This window comes from Anomaloglossus baeobatrachus, chromosome 2, assembly GCF_048569485.1.
Source record: "Anomaloglossus baeobatrachus isolate aAnoBae1 chromosome 2, aAnoBae1.hap1, whole genome shotgun sequence".
Lineage (NCBI taxonomy): Eukaryota > Metazoa > Chordata > Amphibia > Anura > Aromobatidae > Anomaloglossus > Anomaloglossus baeobatrachus.
The window spans coordinates 661,942,105-661,959,622 of NC_134354.1; the positions used below are offsets into that span (position 1 = coordinate 661,942,105).

Sequence of the window (17,518 nt, forward strand, 5' to 3'; positions counted from 1 at the left end):
CGTACGTGTGCTGTCCGTGTGCTGTCCGTTTTTAAAGGCCCGCATTCTTACCCAATTAACGATTTTAATCATTCATCATGAGATCCTGGTGTTGTTGTTTGCTTTCTATTGACCTGATAGATTGGAAACAAGTGTTGCAGATTTTGTGATGAAAAACGGACACGGACGATACGTGCTGAACACGGACATACTCCGTGTGCGGTCCGTGCAGGCACGGACCCATAGACTAAAGCGGGTCCGTGCCTGCGTGTTGCCGGCAAAAAACGGACATGTCGTCCGTGTAGAAAAGCACACACACGTACTTACGACACACGTTCCGTGTGATTTTACGTGCGTGTGCCATCTACCATTGAATAACATGGGTCTCCGTGTGTACGTGTCTCCGGTACGTGCAAATACATACCGCACACGTACAAAAAAAACGGATGTGTGTTGCGGGTCTAAAAGACATCAATGCAAAAAATGGCAATAGAATTCTGTAATTATTTCTACACCTATCCATCACTGTACATGATTTATAGGAGCCTGCGAACACTTTGTATATATTATACAAATAATTGGAACTTTGTATGACATTTTTGGTTTTGATTTTTGTTTTGCAGATCTAAATGTGCCGCTGACTACAGGTTGCAGACATAATGGCATCTCGCCAGTGCCCGCCTGCGATGTTCAATTCCATGAACCCACCTGTGAACAATTATGTTGATCATTGCTACCTGAGGTCGCCCAATGTCATGGCGGAAGGTCAGTATCTGTTAGTGATGAGATGTGCAGATTTTGGCATAGAGGTCATACAGAGGGCATAGTTTTCCCACTTCTTCACACATGTCTGACGGCAGGCAGCCATGGGATGATTCAGTAAATAGACATAGTGATGAGAGCTTTCCATTGTCTGATAATTACTGTTCTTCTGCATTAGCATCAAGGAACGTGTTTATATTTTTATGCTGTTCTTATCATGTCTAGGTATAAATGATTTAAAATTAATTATTTTACTTGATATTTCTTGTTAAAATAGCTGTTATCATTATTAGCAGAATGTATAATGCTGAAGAATTGTCGTTTTGTTTGTTTTTTGTCTCACCTCTGTGCAATTTGGCTTCCAGGCATGAATGAGATGCCCTATTGCCACCAAAACAACCTCATGACTAGCCAACATGGTTTCAGTCTTGCACAAGCCAATGAGCAGATGGCGTCTGCAGATGGTAAGTATACAATGGATAAAATCAAATAAAAAATTGACAGTTGTTATATATACATTTTTTTGAAGGAGATTAAAGTTATAACTTAAAGGGATTTTCCAGGCTTCCATGCTTCATTCTGTGTGAATGCAGCCTTGTGAATTCTCATAGCTTGCAATTTTTACAGGATTTTCCAGTGCTGGGATTAGGCATGCGCATGACAATTTGCATACATGCAGTAATGACAAAAACTGGACGCTCATGGCTTCGCTCAATACAAGTGAACTGTGCAAGGTTGGACACATATATTCAGAATGTGGGCAGAAGTTTGTAAATCTCATATTTGTGGTCAAATGACTGTACAAACCTGGCACGCACACTGTCCGCTGCAAAGACTCAAGTCTGCAGTCACATACAGTGGGTACGGAAAGAAATAAGACCCCTATGAATTTTTCACTCTTTGTTTCATTGCAGCCATTTGTTAAATTCAAAAAGTTGTTTTTTTCTCAATAATGTACACTCTGCACCTCATCTTGACAGAAACCCCCCCCCCCAGAAATTTAGAAATTTTTGCAAATTTATTAAAGAAGAAAAACTGAAATATCACATGGTCATAAGTATTCACACCCTTTGCTCAGACACTCAAATTTAAGTCACATGCTCTCCATTCCCTTGTGATCCTCCTTGAGATGGTTCTGCTCCTTCATTGGAGTCCAACTGTGTTTTATTAAACTGATAGGACTTGATTTGGAAAGGCACACACCTGTCTATATAAAACCTCACAGCTCACAGTGCATGTGAGACTAAATGAGAATCATGAGGTCAAAGGAAATGCGCAAGGAGCTCAGAGACAGAATGGTAGCAAGGGACAAATCTGGCCAAGGTTACAAAAGACTTTCTGCAGTACTCAAGGTTTCTAAGAGCACAGTGGACTCCATAATCCTTAAATGGAAGAAGTTTGGGACCACCAGAATGCTTCCTAAACCTGGCCATCCAGCCAAACTGAGAAATCGTGGGAGAAGAGCCTTGGTGAGAGAGGTAAAGAAGAACCCCAAGATCACTGTGGCTGAGCTCCAGAGATGCAGAAGGGAGATGGAAGAAAGTTAAGTCAACTGCAGCCCTCCACCAGTCGGGCCTTTATGGCAGAGTGGCCCAACGGAAGCCTCTCCTCAGTGCAAGATATATGAAAGCCCGCATAGAGTTTGCAAAAAAAAACACATGAAGGGCTCCTAGACTATGAGAAATAAGATTCTATGGTCTGATGAGAGGAAGATAGAACTTTTTGGTGATAATTCTAAGCCGTATGTGTGGAGAAAACCAGGCACTGCTCATCACATGCCCAATACAATCCCAACAGTGAAACATGGTGATGGCAGCATCATGCTATGGGGGTGTTTTTCAGTTGCAGGGACAGGACGACTGATTGTAATTGAAGGAAAGATGAATGTGGCCAAGTACAGAGATATCCTGAAATAAAACGTCTTCCAGAGTGCTCTGGACCTTAGATTTGGCCGAAGGTTCACCTTCCAACAAGACAATGACCTTAAGCACACAGATAAAATTTCAAAGGAGTGGCTTCAAAACAACTCTGTGACCATTCTTGACTGGCCCAGCAAAAGCCCTGACCTAACCCCAATTGAGCATCTCTGGAGAGACCTGAAAATGGCTGTCCACCAACGTTCACCATCCAATCTGACGGAACTGAAGAGGATCTGCAAGGAAGAATGGCAGAGGATCCCCAAATCCAGGTGTGAAAAACTTGTTGCATCATTCCCAAGAAGACTCATGGCTGTACTAGCTCAAAAGGGTGCTTGTTGTGAATGTCAGTTATGCTTTTGCTGCTGTGAGGCTCCCTCTTGTGGCCAGGAATGGTTTGGACAGAGACCAGGTGTGCTGGAGCAATGGGCATTTCCATTGCTAACTCTCTGCCTATTTAAACCTCCGTCTGCTGGCAGTCTGAGCCGGTTCTCATTTGTTCTTTAGTTTACCAGCCTTCTCATCTTGCTCCAGACCACATCTACCCCAGATAAGTGCTTGGTTATTTCTTATGTTGTTTTGTTCTTTTGTTCTTATCTGGGTTTTTCATTTACTGTGGTTATTGTCAGTTTATTTGCATGCAGGAATCTTCCTTCTCTGTTGCTTAGCTGGGAAGCTCCCTGTTGTGAAAGTCAGTTATGCTTTAGCTGCTGTGAGGCTCCCTCTTGTGGCCAGGAATGGTTTGGACAGAGACCAGGTGTGCTGGAGCAATGGGCGTTTCCATTGCTAACTCTCTGCCTATTTAATCCTTGGTCTGCTAGCCGGCTGAGCCGGTTGTCATTTGTTCTTTAGTTTACCAGCCTTCTCATCTTGCTTCAGACCACATCTACCCCAGATAAGTGCTTGATTCTTTCTTATGTTGTTTTGTTCTTTTTGTTCTTATCTGGGTTTGTCATTTACTGTGGTTATTGTCAGTTCATTAGCTTTCAGGAATCTTCCCTCTCTGTGCTTAGCTGGGAAGCTCCCTGCAGCTATGTTTGGAGTATTGCTCCTATTAGTCAATGTGTTTGTTGCTTCTTTAATTTGTAATTGTGCCTGCTTTCCGTTCATTGGTTTGACAAGAGCGCCTGATATAGGATGGAGTTCAGATCGTGCGATCTGAGGACTTTTTGTACTATCTGGTATTTGGATTTTTGTAAGGTTTTTCTCTGGCCACCATCAGCCCCTTTCCTATCCTTTCCTATTTAGTCAATGGGGCCTCACCTTTGCTAATCCTATCATCCATCTGTGTATTGTGTTTTCCTATATCACCATAGTCTTTGAATGTGGGGGGCTTGCTATACCTTTGCAGTCTATTTCTGGGGCAGAGAGCTATTCATCTTTCCTTTAGGATAGCTAGTTCTCCGACTTGGTTCGCGGTGCATAGGATGTTAGTTCACCCCTCAGCTACTTCTAGTGTTGATGGGTAGTAAGGGGATGGCGGCCAGATTAGTTGCCAATGCTCTTGTCACCTTTTTGGCCAATGATCTATTGTGATCTTCCATGGTTCCGGATCATAACAGCTCCCTGCAGCTATGTTTGGAGTTTTGCTCCTATAAGTCCATGTGTTTGTTGCTTCTTGAATTTGTAATTGTTCCTGTTTTCTGTTCATTGGTTTGACAAGAACACCTGCTATAGGACGGAGTTCAGCTCGTGTGATCTGAGGACTTTTTGTACTATCAGGTATTTGGATTCTTGTAGGGTTTTTCTCTGGCCACCATCAGCCCCTTTCCTATCCTTTCCTATTTAGTCAATTGGCCCTCACCTTTGCTAATCCTATCATCCATCTGTGTATTGTGTTTTCCTATATCACCATAGTCTTTGAATATGGGGGCTTGCTATACCTTTTGCGGTTTATTTCTGAGCCAGAGAGTTATTCATCCTTCCTTCCTTTACGATAGCTAGTTCTCTGGCTGGGTTCGCGGTGCATAGGATGTTAGTTCACCCCTCGGCTACTTCTAATGTTGATGGTTAGTAAGGGGATGGCGGCCAGATTAGTTGCCAATGCTCTTGTCACCTTTTTTGCCAATGATCTATTGTGATCTTCCATGGTTACGGATCATAACAGGTGCTTCTACTCAATACTGAGCAAAGGGTCTGCAAACTTATTACCATGTGATATTTCAATTTTTCTTATTTAATACATTTGCAAAAATTTCTACATTTCTGTGTTTTTCTGTCAAGATGGGGTGCAGAGTGTACATTAATGAGAAAAATAATGAACTTTCTTGAATTTACCAAATGGCTGCAATGAAACAAAGAGCGAAAAATTTAAAGGGGTCTGAATACTTTCCATACTCACTGTAGAGTGACTGCAAACTTGCACTCTAAGCATGGACAACCCCTTCAAGGCTATTGAGTCCCAATATAATATTTATAACTAATTTCCTTATTATTTTTAAGGCTATGCACTTTGATTTAAAAAGCTATAAATGTCCTGTGCCTCTCAGAGATGAGTTTTGTACCCAGTCTAGGCAATCCATTTTTTTATCAATAGTAATCAGTAGTACAGTTCTTTCTTTTGCCTCGATAGTTTACTGCAATGTATGAGCGTAAGTAAAATCTGTCAATCGGGATTTCAAGCAGCTTAGATGAAAGCGTAAGGGTTCGGCCTCATGCTGAACCATGTGGCCAATGCTCCGTGGCCACACAATTGTGAGATAGCCGTGGTTGGAGTTTTGGCCACATGTGACCACCTGCCTTGCGTGGTCTCACCCTTAGCCTGGAAGCAACTGTAAAAAACAGTCAACTGTGAGAAATATTAGGTTTGTCTTGTTCTTCATGCCCCAAGTTTAGAATTAACCTCATACTTATTCACAGACAGCAAACAGAGATAATCAAACAGAAACTAGAACACAATGGGCCTAATTCATCAAGATGTATTCTCCAAGTTCAGATGTAAAACACCTTGAAATATCTTTAAAAAAATTGCGCAACTCAAAGTTACAAAAACGTGGTGAATTTTTGCATCTTTAAGCCATTTTCAGCAATCTGAATGGGAAGAACTTAGGAGAGATATGGTGTGGTGAAGCCTGCTAGACAACTTCATCCAAATTTATGTGACTTCAGTGGCATCAATTGCACCAGTAATAAGTGCCAACTGGACCAGTGACTATAATGATGCACTTGCCTGCTTTGTTGTGCACCAGTTTCAGCTGTATATATCTATAGGAGGTGGACAGCTAGACATAGACTAATGTTTATATATTTACCAATCTTTCTTTATGTAGCAGTTAATTGTAATAAAACTGTACTATTTTGTATTTCAAGAAACATTTTTTTTTAAATCCTTTTATTTTTAAGGCTGGGGCTACACACATGGCCAAAGTTCACTAGGTGTCACATCTATATTACAATTGAATGGGGTAGCATTGCATAGTTACATAGTTACATAGTTACATAGTTACTTAGGTTGAAAAAAGACCTAGGTCCATCTAGTTCAACCTTCCTCTACCAGTTCTACATTTAGTCACTAAGTCATTTATAACCAACAATGTTTTGTGTACTGAGGAAATCATCCAGCCCTTTTTAGCATTGCGACCAAGAGTTCCGCGACCGTGATGAGCAAGTCGCTAAGTTCAGTTGCTGAGTGTAGTCGCAGTGCCCTTAGGATCGCAATGTAGCCCTATTCACTTATATGGCACTGAGATGAACTTTCTGTGCATGCCTACTGAATTAATTTAATAAAACTTTATTAAGTACAGACTTATTTTGGAGTTTTTATTTTTCATCATTCAATCACGTTCTTCTCTATACAGGATCTCGTTTCTCCACCCCTAGAAGTTCAATGAAGCTTAGCAAGAAGAGAGCAATGTCTATATCTCCGCTATCAGATGCGAGTATTGACCTGCAGACCATGATTCGCACATCCCCTAACTCCTTGGTGGCATTCATAAACTCCAGATGTTCCTCTGCCAATGGCTCGTATGGTCACTTGTCAATAGGAACGATAAGGTATATAAATACAAACCCATTGTGTAAAATAAACTTTTTGTGCAGTATACGTATGTACATTACAATGATCATAGCATTGAATATAGTTCAAGATTTATACCATGAGTATTTCATTGAATGCCCCTGACAGGCATGAGTTTCTCCATCCACCAAGTCTATGGTAAAGCATTTTTAGCATATCTATGTTTTACCTGCCAATGGTTACTTATCTGATTCTTATATTACATTGTCTTGCTTTGCAGTCCTTCACTTGGGTACCCAAATTGCCTTAATCACCAGAGACCACAAGGGGCGTCTTATGGCACAAACCCTTTAATGTCTTACAATTCACATGAGCACTTGTCCAGCAGAGGGATGAGTGTTCTCCAGGCTCGCTCCTCTATTAAGCACTGTCAGGTGGGTATCTACTATCGGATGTCTAACTCTTTAAAGAGTATTCCAGCTTTGCCATCATTTTATATTTCTCTTGTGCTTGTAAAATAAAGCACTTTTGCAAATACTATTTTTGAAATATAACCAACCATTCTGTATTGATAGCTCATATGCAGACCTTTGTGTTTCCATGGTTACAGACGACAAACAAACCTTATGTAGTCTGATCCAGCAGTCATGTAATATTACACTCATTTTCTATTTTACAAACCGTAAGAAAGGAATCAAATTGAAGAGCTGGTAACCATGGGGACACATCAGTATGCATATGAGCTGTACAGATAACTGTTTGCATTGTCTTAAAGGGGTTGTCGAATCTTCTTTAATTAGGAGTGAACTGCTCTCAGTTTCCTGCTTTCCAGGGGGCAGTGCATTCTTGATCATTTGTAGTTTGGACCAAAAGCATGGTTACGTCACTTGCCTGAACTGTACACTGTCTCTGATGTTGCAAGCATTGAAGGAAAGCACAGGCACTGCAGCTGGCCAGAGCTACCGATCCAGCCAAAACCAGAGCAGCACTTTCAAGCTCTTTAGCAAAGAGCTTGCAAGCGCTGTTCTCCTTGGTGACCAGCCAGATAGACTTTAGAGGTGGCTGGTAACTTAGGGAACAAGCGGTTCACAATAAGATTAAAGCTCCCTCTTTTCCTAGAGAGTGGAGAAGATATTTAGATGAGTCTTAGTAAGAGGCAAGTTGATTTTACACGCACTTGGCAATTTTATCCATTTAAGAAGATAAGACAACCCATTTAACTTATAATAAAAATGAGTTCTTACATCACACAATAGTTTGTGTACAAGCTATAAAGGAGCACGTTGTTCCCTCTTGTAGTTGAAGTCAGAGCCAATATCTAGCACAGGATTAGAAGCCATGAACAGCAAACGCCTGGAAGATGGATCGGAGGGTGACATCTCAAGTCCAGCTTCTGTTGGGACACAGGTAAGTTGCTTTTCAATCAGCTTCTTGTTAAACACAAAGAAAAACTAATACTAATACTTAACAAAACATGGAATTGAAAACATCATATTAATAAAAAGAGTTCTGGAAGATTCTTATAAGAATATTTTTCTTTTACAATACCAAATAGATAAATGTAACTTATTGTGCACTAATGTGAATTTATAAATCGACCCGGATTCATCATTAACATTTTTCTAGGTCACTTTTCTTTTTTGTCTTGTGGTATTTGCTGTCTTTAATTGTGCCAAACTCATCAAAATGACGTACACGGTTTATTAATTTTTCTATTACTAATCATTTCTATATCTTTTTGAACAAAGAGTTTCAACTTTTTCAAAATGTCGCAAAAATACGCAACTTTTTTTTATCTGAGTGCAAAAAATCATTCTAGGGGTGAACTGGAGTAAATGGTGCTTTACACGCTGTGACATCGCTAACGCTAGCGATGTCGAGCGCGATAGCACCCGCCTCCGTCGTACGTGCGATATGTGGTGCACGCTGCCGTAGCGAACATTATCGCTACGGCAGCGTCACACGCACATACCTTCACAGCGATGTCGCTATGACCGCCAAACAATCCGTCCTTCAAGGGGGAGGGGCATTTGGCGTCATAGCGACGTCACTGCGGCGTCACTAAGCGGCCGGCCAATAGAAGCGGAGGGGCGGAGATGAGCGGGACGTAACATCCCGCCCACCTCCTTCCTTCCTCATTGCCGGTGGACACAAGTAAGGAGATGTGTACCGCCCTGTGCTTGGCAGCCGAGCCGCTCAGGTCCGGACCTTCAGTGGGTGGCTCAAGAGTCTCCGGACCCGGGGGTCCTGCGGTCACTCCAATCAAAAGGGGGGGTGTGGTTTGGGGATGTAGTTGTACGGCCGGAGCCATGTTAAGTTCGTGACGCCACCCAGGGGATGTGGTGAAGATGGACACCACCGCTGCAGTTACGGGGCACCCGGGGGAGATGTTGCACAGCAAGTTGTTAACCCCTCCATGGGCAAGGATGGTGGCCCCGGGACCTTGTGGTAGCAGCGATATTAAGGAAAGGAGCGATGTGTCAACGATCACCGTTTTTGAGTGATTTTGCGATCGTTGATCGTTGCTCCTCGGTGTCACACGCTGCGATGTCGCTACCGGCGCCGGATGTGCGTCACTAACGACGTGACCCCGACGATATATCGGTAGCGATGTCGCAGCGTGTAAAGCACCCTTAAAGGTGTGCTAAGTTTTGCAACTTTGATGAATTAGGGAAAAACATCTGGAATCGTTAGACTCACAAAGCGGAATATTTTTTAAAAAAGCAGCACTTATGACATAGATTTAAATAACAGACTAATTGGAATAATGAATTGAGTGCAAAAATAAAAAAAACAAACAAAAAACAGGCAACGATGAATTAGGGCCCTAGTGTCTATGATGGTGAAATGGTCCTTCAAGGTGTTCCATTAAACAAAAGAAGGATTGGAAGGATTAGGTTATGTTCAAATTACATTTACCCTCACATTAGTGACTTTGTTGGGGTTTGGGGCCGGAACCCTGGAAAATGGGATTTGGGTGCATGTTCTGATGGGGTCATTGACTGGAATGATGCAAAAGGAGGGCCTATGTGCTCTGTTGGACATCATTTTCATCTGTTTCTGCCTATTTGAAACAGGCTCTAAAATGCACTCGATGATGTCTTAGAGCCTGCCAAAAATAGGCGGATATGGACGAAAATTATGTCCTACAGAGCACATTGTGACTCCGTCTGCTTAACTAGTCAGTGATCCCCTGAGAATTTACACTTAAATCTCATATTCCAGGTCTTCAGAAGCCCCGACTGAGTCACTGGGGGTAAAACGCAATATGAACATAGCCTGAGACTTAAACATGACCATTTTCTTGGGCGATAAGAGATGCAAGAGATATTTGGCAGCTGTATATATAGGAAAGACTCAAGGAACAATCATTTACATTTTAAAAGCTTAATTGTGAAGTACAAAAGATTCAGCAGGCATTTCTCAACCTGTACAGCTTTAGGCCTCTTTTACACGTCCGTGAAAATCACGCACGTTTTTCACGGACGTGTCAAAGGTGCGTATTGTCCTCGGTGTGCCGTGTTTATGGCACACGTGTGTTCTCCGTGTGTTATCCATGATAACACACGGAGAACGGGAACTTTCTACTCACCTGTCCCTGGCTTCGCTCTCCGTGGTGCTGAACTTCAGTCTCCGGTCCTGCCGACTCCCCGCTGCTGCTGCTTCCGGCCGCAGTGAAGTGAATATTCAATGAGCATAATGAGCGGCGGTCGGCAGCAAGTGACAGCAGCGTCAGAGACAGCAGGGCAGGAGAAGGTGAGTAAAGGTTTGGTTTTTTTTTCTCACAGACACATGTCTTGTCTCCAGTGCATGTCACATGGAACACATCCGTGTGGTCCATTTGCATTACGTGTGACACATTTGCGTTCCGTGTGACACTCGTGATGCCGGAGAGAAAGCGGACATGTTGCCATGAGAAACACACGGATACACGTAAGTACGGAACGGACACACGTTCCCTGCGCAAATACTTACGTGTGTCCAAAACCATAGGAATACCTAGGTCTACGTGTGTACGTGTCTCCAGTACGTGAGAAAACTGCCAAACACGTACCGGAGGCACGTACGTGTGAAAGAGGTCTTATGCTGAAGCATTGTTATGTACTTTTGTACACAACAAAAAGGCATGAAAAAAACTTGCATAGTAGATTTTTATAATGGATTAAAGTCGACCTCAGCTTGACCAAGCATATCCTGTCCACTATATTAAGGACCCGTTAGACCCGTTAGAATTTCTTTAGTATCCCTACATGGAATTCTCCTACTGTTTACTGGGTGTTCTACTGCTTAGTGACCCCAAGTTGTAATCTATGGAGAAACCCATCAGCAAACATTCAGTTACCCCGCATTGCTACCACAGGTGTAATGAAGAATTATACGGTCCTCTATGAGCTGTTTGTGCATTGTGTGGACTTGCTGGGTCTTACAGTCTAAAGGGAGCTTTACAAGCAACAACATCACTAACGAGATGTCATTGGGGTCACGGAATTCGTGATGCACATCCGGCCTCGTTAGCGACGTTGTTGCGTGTGAAATGCACGAACGACCGCTAACGATCAAAATTACTCACCATATCGTTGATCGTTGACAAGTCGTTCTAATCTCAAATATCGTTGCCGTTGCAGGATGCAGGTTGTTCATCGTTACTGCGGCAGCACACATCACTATGTGTGACACCACAGGAACGAGGAACATCACTGTACCTATGGCCGCCAGCAATGAGGAAGGAAGTAGGTGGGTGGATTGTTCCGGACGCTCATCTCCGCCCCTTTGTTTCTATTGGGTGGCCACTTAGTGATGTCGCTGTGACGCCGAACGAACCTCCCCCTTAGAAAGGAGGCGGTTCGCCGGCCACAGCGATGTCGCTAGGCAGGTAAGTATGTGTGACGGGGACTAACGATGTTGTGCGCCATGGGCAGCGATTTGCCCGTGACGCACAACCGACAGGGGCTGGCGCTTTCACCAGCGACATCGCTAGCGATGTCGCTGTGTGTAAAGTGGCCTTAAGACGAACTCTTTATAGCCTTTCATAACTTTGTTGAAAAAGATGAATCAAGGAAGGACCACAATTCTCAATTTTTTGTATTCAAATCTGAAACCAAATACCCCATTGTAGGCTTCACAGTGTATAACGAAGGCGCAGCCAGGGACTGCAAGGGTTGAAGAAGAAGCTAGGTTGTGATGTCGGTGTGTGGTTATAGAATTTAAAAAGATTGGTGGAAACGAAAGAGGGAAGGTCAAAGGGGGGTATAAAAATCCGAGGCGGGAAGCACTCCCCCTCTTTCCTACCTCAGCCTGGAGAAGAACACCCACCCTCCCTTCCCTTTTGGTTTTTGCATCAGTATATTTATGTGTTATGATATGTCACAACTAGCAGAATGTTGACCCGGAAAATACATGCTGTCTTATGCAGTGACCAGGCATGGGTGGAAGTTTGCTTGAATTCTTTCATTATAAGGGTATAAATGGATATGAAAAATAAGAAAGTTTCAAAAAATTGGTTAATAAATCTATGGCCACTTGTTTCACCCAACATGGTAGTGCTGTTAATTATTATCATTGAATTTATTGGTTTAAAGGTGCGCTTCAGAGCGCAGCTGAAAAGCTCCGTTCTGAAGCGCATGGTGCCGGTGAGAACGTGCGCTCTGCATGCAGCTCCTGCCATAGACAGAGCAGGAGCTGCCGGCAAAGCGCACGGAAGAAGTGACATGTCACTTCTTGAACGCAGCGCTTCGGGCAGCAGCTGAAGCGCTGCGCTCTAAGACGCCACGTGCGCACGGCCCCTGCACAATCTCCATAGACTGTGCAGGGGACGCAGGACGCATGCAGTTATGCTGCGCTACAAAGCCTTAAACAGGTTTTAACACAAGACATCCTATTTCAAAGTTTGAAGTGAAACAGTCTTGGTGTTTGAGCATCTTTTTTTGTTGTTTCTACAAATAGGATCCATTACTTGGTCTGTTGGATGGACGGGATGAGCTAGAAAAAGAAGATGGAAAACATGAACCTGAAACTGTCTATGAGACAAATTGTCATTGGGAGAGTTGCACTAAGGAGTTTGATACCCAGGAACATCTTGTACATGTAAGAGCCGCAGAAAGTGCAGATACCTTTCTTGTGGAATCTTCACATTGCATTTTCATTACTATAAAGATAAATCTGTATCAATAAGCTAACACAATTTACATGTTTCATACCAGCACATAAACAATGAACACATCCATGGGGAGAAGAAAGAGTTTGTATGTCACTGGCAGGAATGTTCTCGAGAGCTCAGACCATTCAAAGCCCAGTACATGCTAGTGGTCCACATGAGGAGACACACTGGAGAGAAGCCTCACAAGTGCACAGTAAGTCATTCTTGTACCATAGATTGTCAGATAGCTACTAAACATATAGTTTTCATATAGTATTATACATCCATCTTAATGATGGTCATGTGGGATAATAAGTGCCTAATTCATTAAAAAGAACATGACAAGTCCTCAAACTCTAGTACCCTGCAGATACCATACCAATGGAAAATAATTCGAGCTTTTGGAGTACATATATGGATAGAACTTGGATAATGTGTCTTTTCCTGATAATAGGTTTGAATTATGTTCTCTCCCTTATTAATACTAAGGCCATCATTTTGCACCATCTGTTTTTCATCATCCCGAATGATGACTATATGCTTTAGCAGTGCATGTAAACTGGGGTTGCCTTTATGACACAACCTTTTCAAAGGGAATCGGATACCAGGTTATTGCTAGGGGATCTGAAAACAGTATAAATGTAGGGACAGTGAACCTGATTCCAGTGATGTATCACTTACTAGACTGCTTGGTGAAGTTTTGAAAGAATGCCTGTTTTCTCTGCTGTAGATGACAGCTTCCTGTATACACTGTGCATTGTGAGCAAGCTGGCAGCCAATCAGTGGTGAAGGCGGGGTTACACAGATTAGCTGGTCTGACCTAGTCCTGTAGGAATAATCTGCTGATAAAACACTGATTGAATTGAGACTATGACACACAAATGACACATCTCTGGAATCAAGCTCTCAATGCCTACATTATGCTGCGCTCAGATTAAATTGCAAAAACTTGCCGACAGATTTTCTTTTACCAAAGTAAATAATAACCAAATCTGTTTCTTTTTACAAAACCAAAACTGTTCATCTTTCTCTATTGTGTATAGGAAATTGACCTGTGTGCTTATTTCTGTAACAGAGGAACTAGTTGTGAGCCGCACTGGGCCTGGGAACGATCATATACTATATACTGTATACAAAGTTTGTTTTCTTTGTTTTTTAAGTTTGAAGGTTGCAACAAAGCTTACTCACGTCTTGAGAACCTGAAAACTCACCTGCGGTCCCATACAGGGGAGAAGCCATATGTATGTGAACATGAAGGCTGTAATAAGGCCTTTTCTAATGCATCTGACCGGGCCAAGCACCAGAATCGCACTCATTCCAATGAGGTATGATGGACGACATTATTTTTTATAGAGATTTGATTTATGAGAACACCGAACTTATGAGAAGATTTATGAGAACACAGAACTTATTATTAGTAAAGTTTATAATAGTGTAAAGCGGTTGTTCTATGAAGAAAAGGACTATTTAATTATTAGTTCATAGAATATTAAGTGTTTGCACAATTGGTTGAGTTTTTGAAAAATGTTGTTGTGCAGAGATAATGGGATAATGATACCCTTGCTGTATCCTGTGTAACTGGGAAGAAATGAAGTCCAGCTCACCATTAATGCCAAGCCCAATTCAGTCCGGGGAATGGGTAGTGTTACTGCCCAAACACCGAAACTGAAAGCAAGGATGAGAAATTCAGCTCCACAGACAGTACTTGTGTTACAATTCCAAATAACATCCATATCGGTTTAGAAACATATCAAAAACACTGATGCATTTCTGGTGCATCGGGCACCTTTACACCGTGACTAACGGTGCTTGAAGTACCAGAAACGCGTTGCTGTTTTTATTGTTCTAAACCAATATTATTATTATTATTTATTATTATAGCGCCATCAATTCCATGGCGATTTACATGTGAAAGGGGTATACATAATAGGGACAAGTACAATAATAATAAACAACACAAGACACAGCCAGGTACAGGAGGATAGAGGTCCCTGCCCGCAAGGGCTCACAGTCTACAACATGGATGTTATTGGAATTTTAAAATGTACCAATAAAGAAGATTTTAATGTCCATGGAGCTAGATTTCTTCTCCTTGCATCCCCTGTAACTGCCTGTGCCCAACCATGTAGAGGTGCGTTAGCTGTTGGTCGGCATGTGTGCTTGTATTGATCCAACAGAAGGAGGGAGGATAAGTGAATATTATCTTACTGATAGTGTCACGGGCAGAGGGGTTGGAAACGCCGCTCACCTGGGAATCGCTGGCGCTCGGGTCCGGTGCTGCTGCTCCTCCGTGGCTCGAGCACGGTGCCGGACCCGGGGGGCTCGAGCAGCGCCTCCTCGCCCACGAGTGAAAAGGGGGAGGTTAGTGGTGGGATGTCGATCGTGACGCCACCCACTGGTTGTGGTGATGGTGGGTACCACCGCTGCTGGTGACGGGGGTTCCCGGGAGCGATGGCGGAGAGCAGCTGAGGTGTTGGCCCCTCCGTGGGTAGGGGCTGTTGGTCCCGGGGCCCGGTTGGGGAGAGAAGGTATAGGTGCAGGTGCCGATGCGGGGAGGCAGCGTGGGCGCGGGTCTAAGGTTGCGATGCAGCGCGGTGCCGGATAGCGCTGTTGTACTCACTCAGGCAGAAAAGGACAGAGTCTCTGGTAAACCAAACGGCTGGATGGACAGGGCCCACAGTCGGCTGCGGTGTTTTCACTCTCCCCGGATGGGTTGATGGTGGCTGTCGTTTTCCTGCACCTGTGTATGTGTGTTTGACTCCTATGGCTTCCCACGGGTAGTCCGCTCCCCGGCGTGTACGTGTCGGGAGAGCCCGTTTTGCCCGCAGGCGCTGGCCCTTGGATTTCTGGCCCTTGGCGGTGGCTCTTATCCGGACGGGTTGGGCTGTTGCCTTCTGACGGGACTTGTTTGGGAATGAACCCCTGAGGTCCAGACCGCAATCAGTGAATTTGACCTTTTCGGCGGCTCCCAGCCTAGTCGGGGTCTGAGTACCCTGCCTTGGTGCTTGGCTTCAATCTGCTCCCCGGTTTGGTACCGGCGGGCCACCGCCCGACCCCGGTCCTACGCTTCCGCTGACCTCCACCAACTCCTGCAGACGGCCACCACCGTCTGCCGACCTTGCTGATTGTGCCTGGGCTCCAACCCAGACACACACAGTCTTTGCTCCTCTCACTTCCACCTCTCAACTTCCACTACTCAACTCCTGAACTCAACTGACTATTTTTCTCGCCTCCAGGCCTGTGAACTCCTCGGTGGGCGAGGCCAACCGCCTGGCTCCGCCCCACCTTGTGTGGACATCAGACCCTGGAGGGAGGCAACAAGGATTTTGTTTGACTGATGTACCTGGCCGGGGGAGGGTGTGTGTGTTGTTAGTGTACTGTGACCCCTGGGGTCCAGGGCATCACAATAGCACGGGTAGGAGCTCCTCCATGCTTATTGTTGCGCCATGGGGCAGCCGAGCTGCTCAGATCCAGGTGGTCCGTGGCTCGAGGGGTCCCGGACCCGGGGGCACCGTCGAACAGTTTTAAATGAAAAATAAAAAAATAAAAATAAAGTCCGACTGCTCCACTCGCAGTTTGCAGCCAGGGATAGTTGGGCCACTGCTGCGGGTTCCCACTGGGGATTATGGATGGGAGCAGCGTGGATGGTGGAGCCCTCCGCGAGCAGGGCTTATCCCCAGGGGTAGGTGAAGGGTTAACGTGGAGGCGCGTGGCAATGAAGCTGTCCAGACAAAGAGGGCAGTTTGATGGTTTTTACTCATTGGATTCGCGCCCTGGGGACATACTGGATCCCAGGTGCACCCGTGTCCCTGATGGCTGTGCCTGCCAACCTGGTGCCGCTCTCCGCCTGTGCACTCCGGTGTATGTGGGTCCTCCCTGGCGTGGAGCACTTGGAGGTCCTCCTGGTGTCTGGGTCCTGCAGCAAGCAGCTTGGACTATTTGCTGCTGATGCCTCGGACGTTAGTAATGGCAGATGAGTCCTGAACACCCACCCGCCTGGCAGAGTTAACAGATGGCTTGAAGTCCTGGTCTGTTCTGGGATCTGCAACCCGTGTGTGCAAAGTACTGTGAGCCCTGGATGTCCACCCCACAGGATCCCTCTGTCCTTGGAGCTTGCTCTCTCGCTCTGCAGCTACTTTCCTCCTCTGAGTGGCTGTTCTTTCTACTCAAGTCTTTGCAGTGTCTTTACTACCACTCTGCCCACTTTCTTACTCCTCACTTTCCTTTCTGGTTCCTTCCACTTTCTCTCTGTGTCTCAAGAGTCTCTGGTCTGTCTTGACACCTTTCTTACTACTCCTCTCCTCACAACCTTCCTCTTTCACTTCCTTTCTCCGACTGACCACTAGCCACACTCCCCAGGTCACTTTCTCCTCCCCCAGATCTGGTCTCTTCCTCCCAGTTCGCTGCCTATCTAACAGTCCCCAGCCCTGTCATCTGGCTAGGTGAGGCTCCCAGCCGGGTACAGCGAGTGTAAATGTCCCGGTGTGCTAGTGTGTGTGTAGTGACTGACACAGTCATGTTGGACCCGAGCTGTTACCTTGTTTTTGTGACACCAGGTTACCACAGGGGCATTACACTTATGATCTTACTCATCCCTGTTTTTCCTTTTATCTAAGTAGCAATGGTATGTGCTACATCAGATGACTTATAAGCATGGAGAAGTAATGTCGTAAGCGTGGAATTGTCACGGACATAAGCATCAATAGAGAATATTCTCTTCTCATCCCCCACCTTCCAACCATTTTCACTTTATTTCTAAAGAGCAACATT

The 17,518-nt window shown here is 44.5% G+C and overlaps 1 protein-coding gene across 1 annotated transcript in view; it reads left to right on the forward strand.

The window, feature by feature from the left end:
- The window catches only part of GLI1 (GLI family zinc finger 1), a 224,651-nt gene that overhangs the window by 195,178 nt on the left and 11,955 nt on the right, over positions 1-17,518 (forward strand). The window contains exons 2-9 of the mRNA XM_075337073.1: positions 603-744; positions 1,107-1,205; positions 6,455-6,650; positions 6,893-7,046; positions 7,912-8,019; positions 12,556-12,696; positions 12,813-12,962; positions 13,909-14,073. Coding sequence (XP_075193188.1) covers positions 639-744; positions 1,107-1,205; positions 6,455-6,650; positions 6,893-7,046; positions 7,912-8,019; positions 12,556-12,696; positions 12,813-12,962; positions 13,909-14,073 — 1,119 coding nt within the window. The 5' untranslated portion in view covers positions 603-638. The remainder of the gene's footprint in view (positions 1-602; positions 745-1,106; positions 1,206-6,454; positions 6,651-6,892; positions 7,047-7,911; positions 8,020-12,555; positions 12,697-12,812; positions 12,963-13,908; positions 14,074-17,518) is intronic.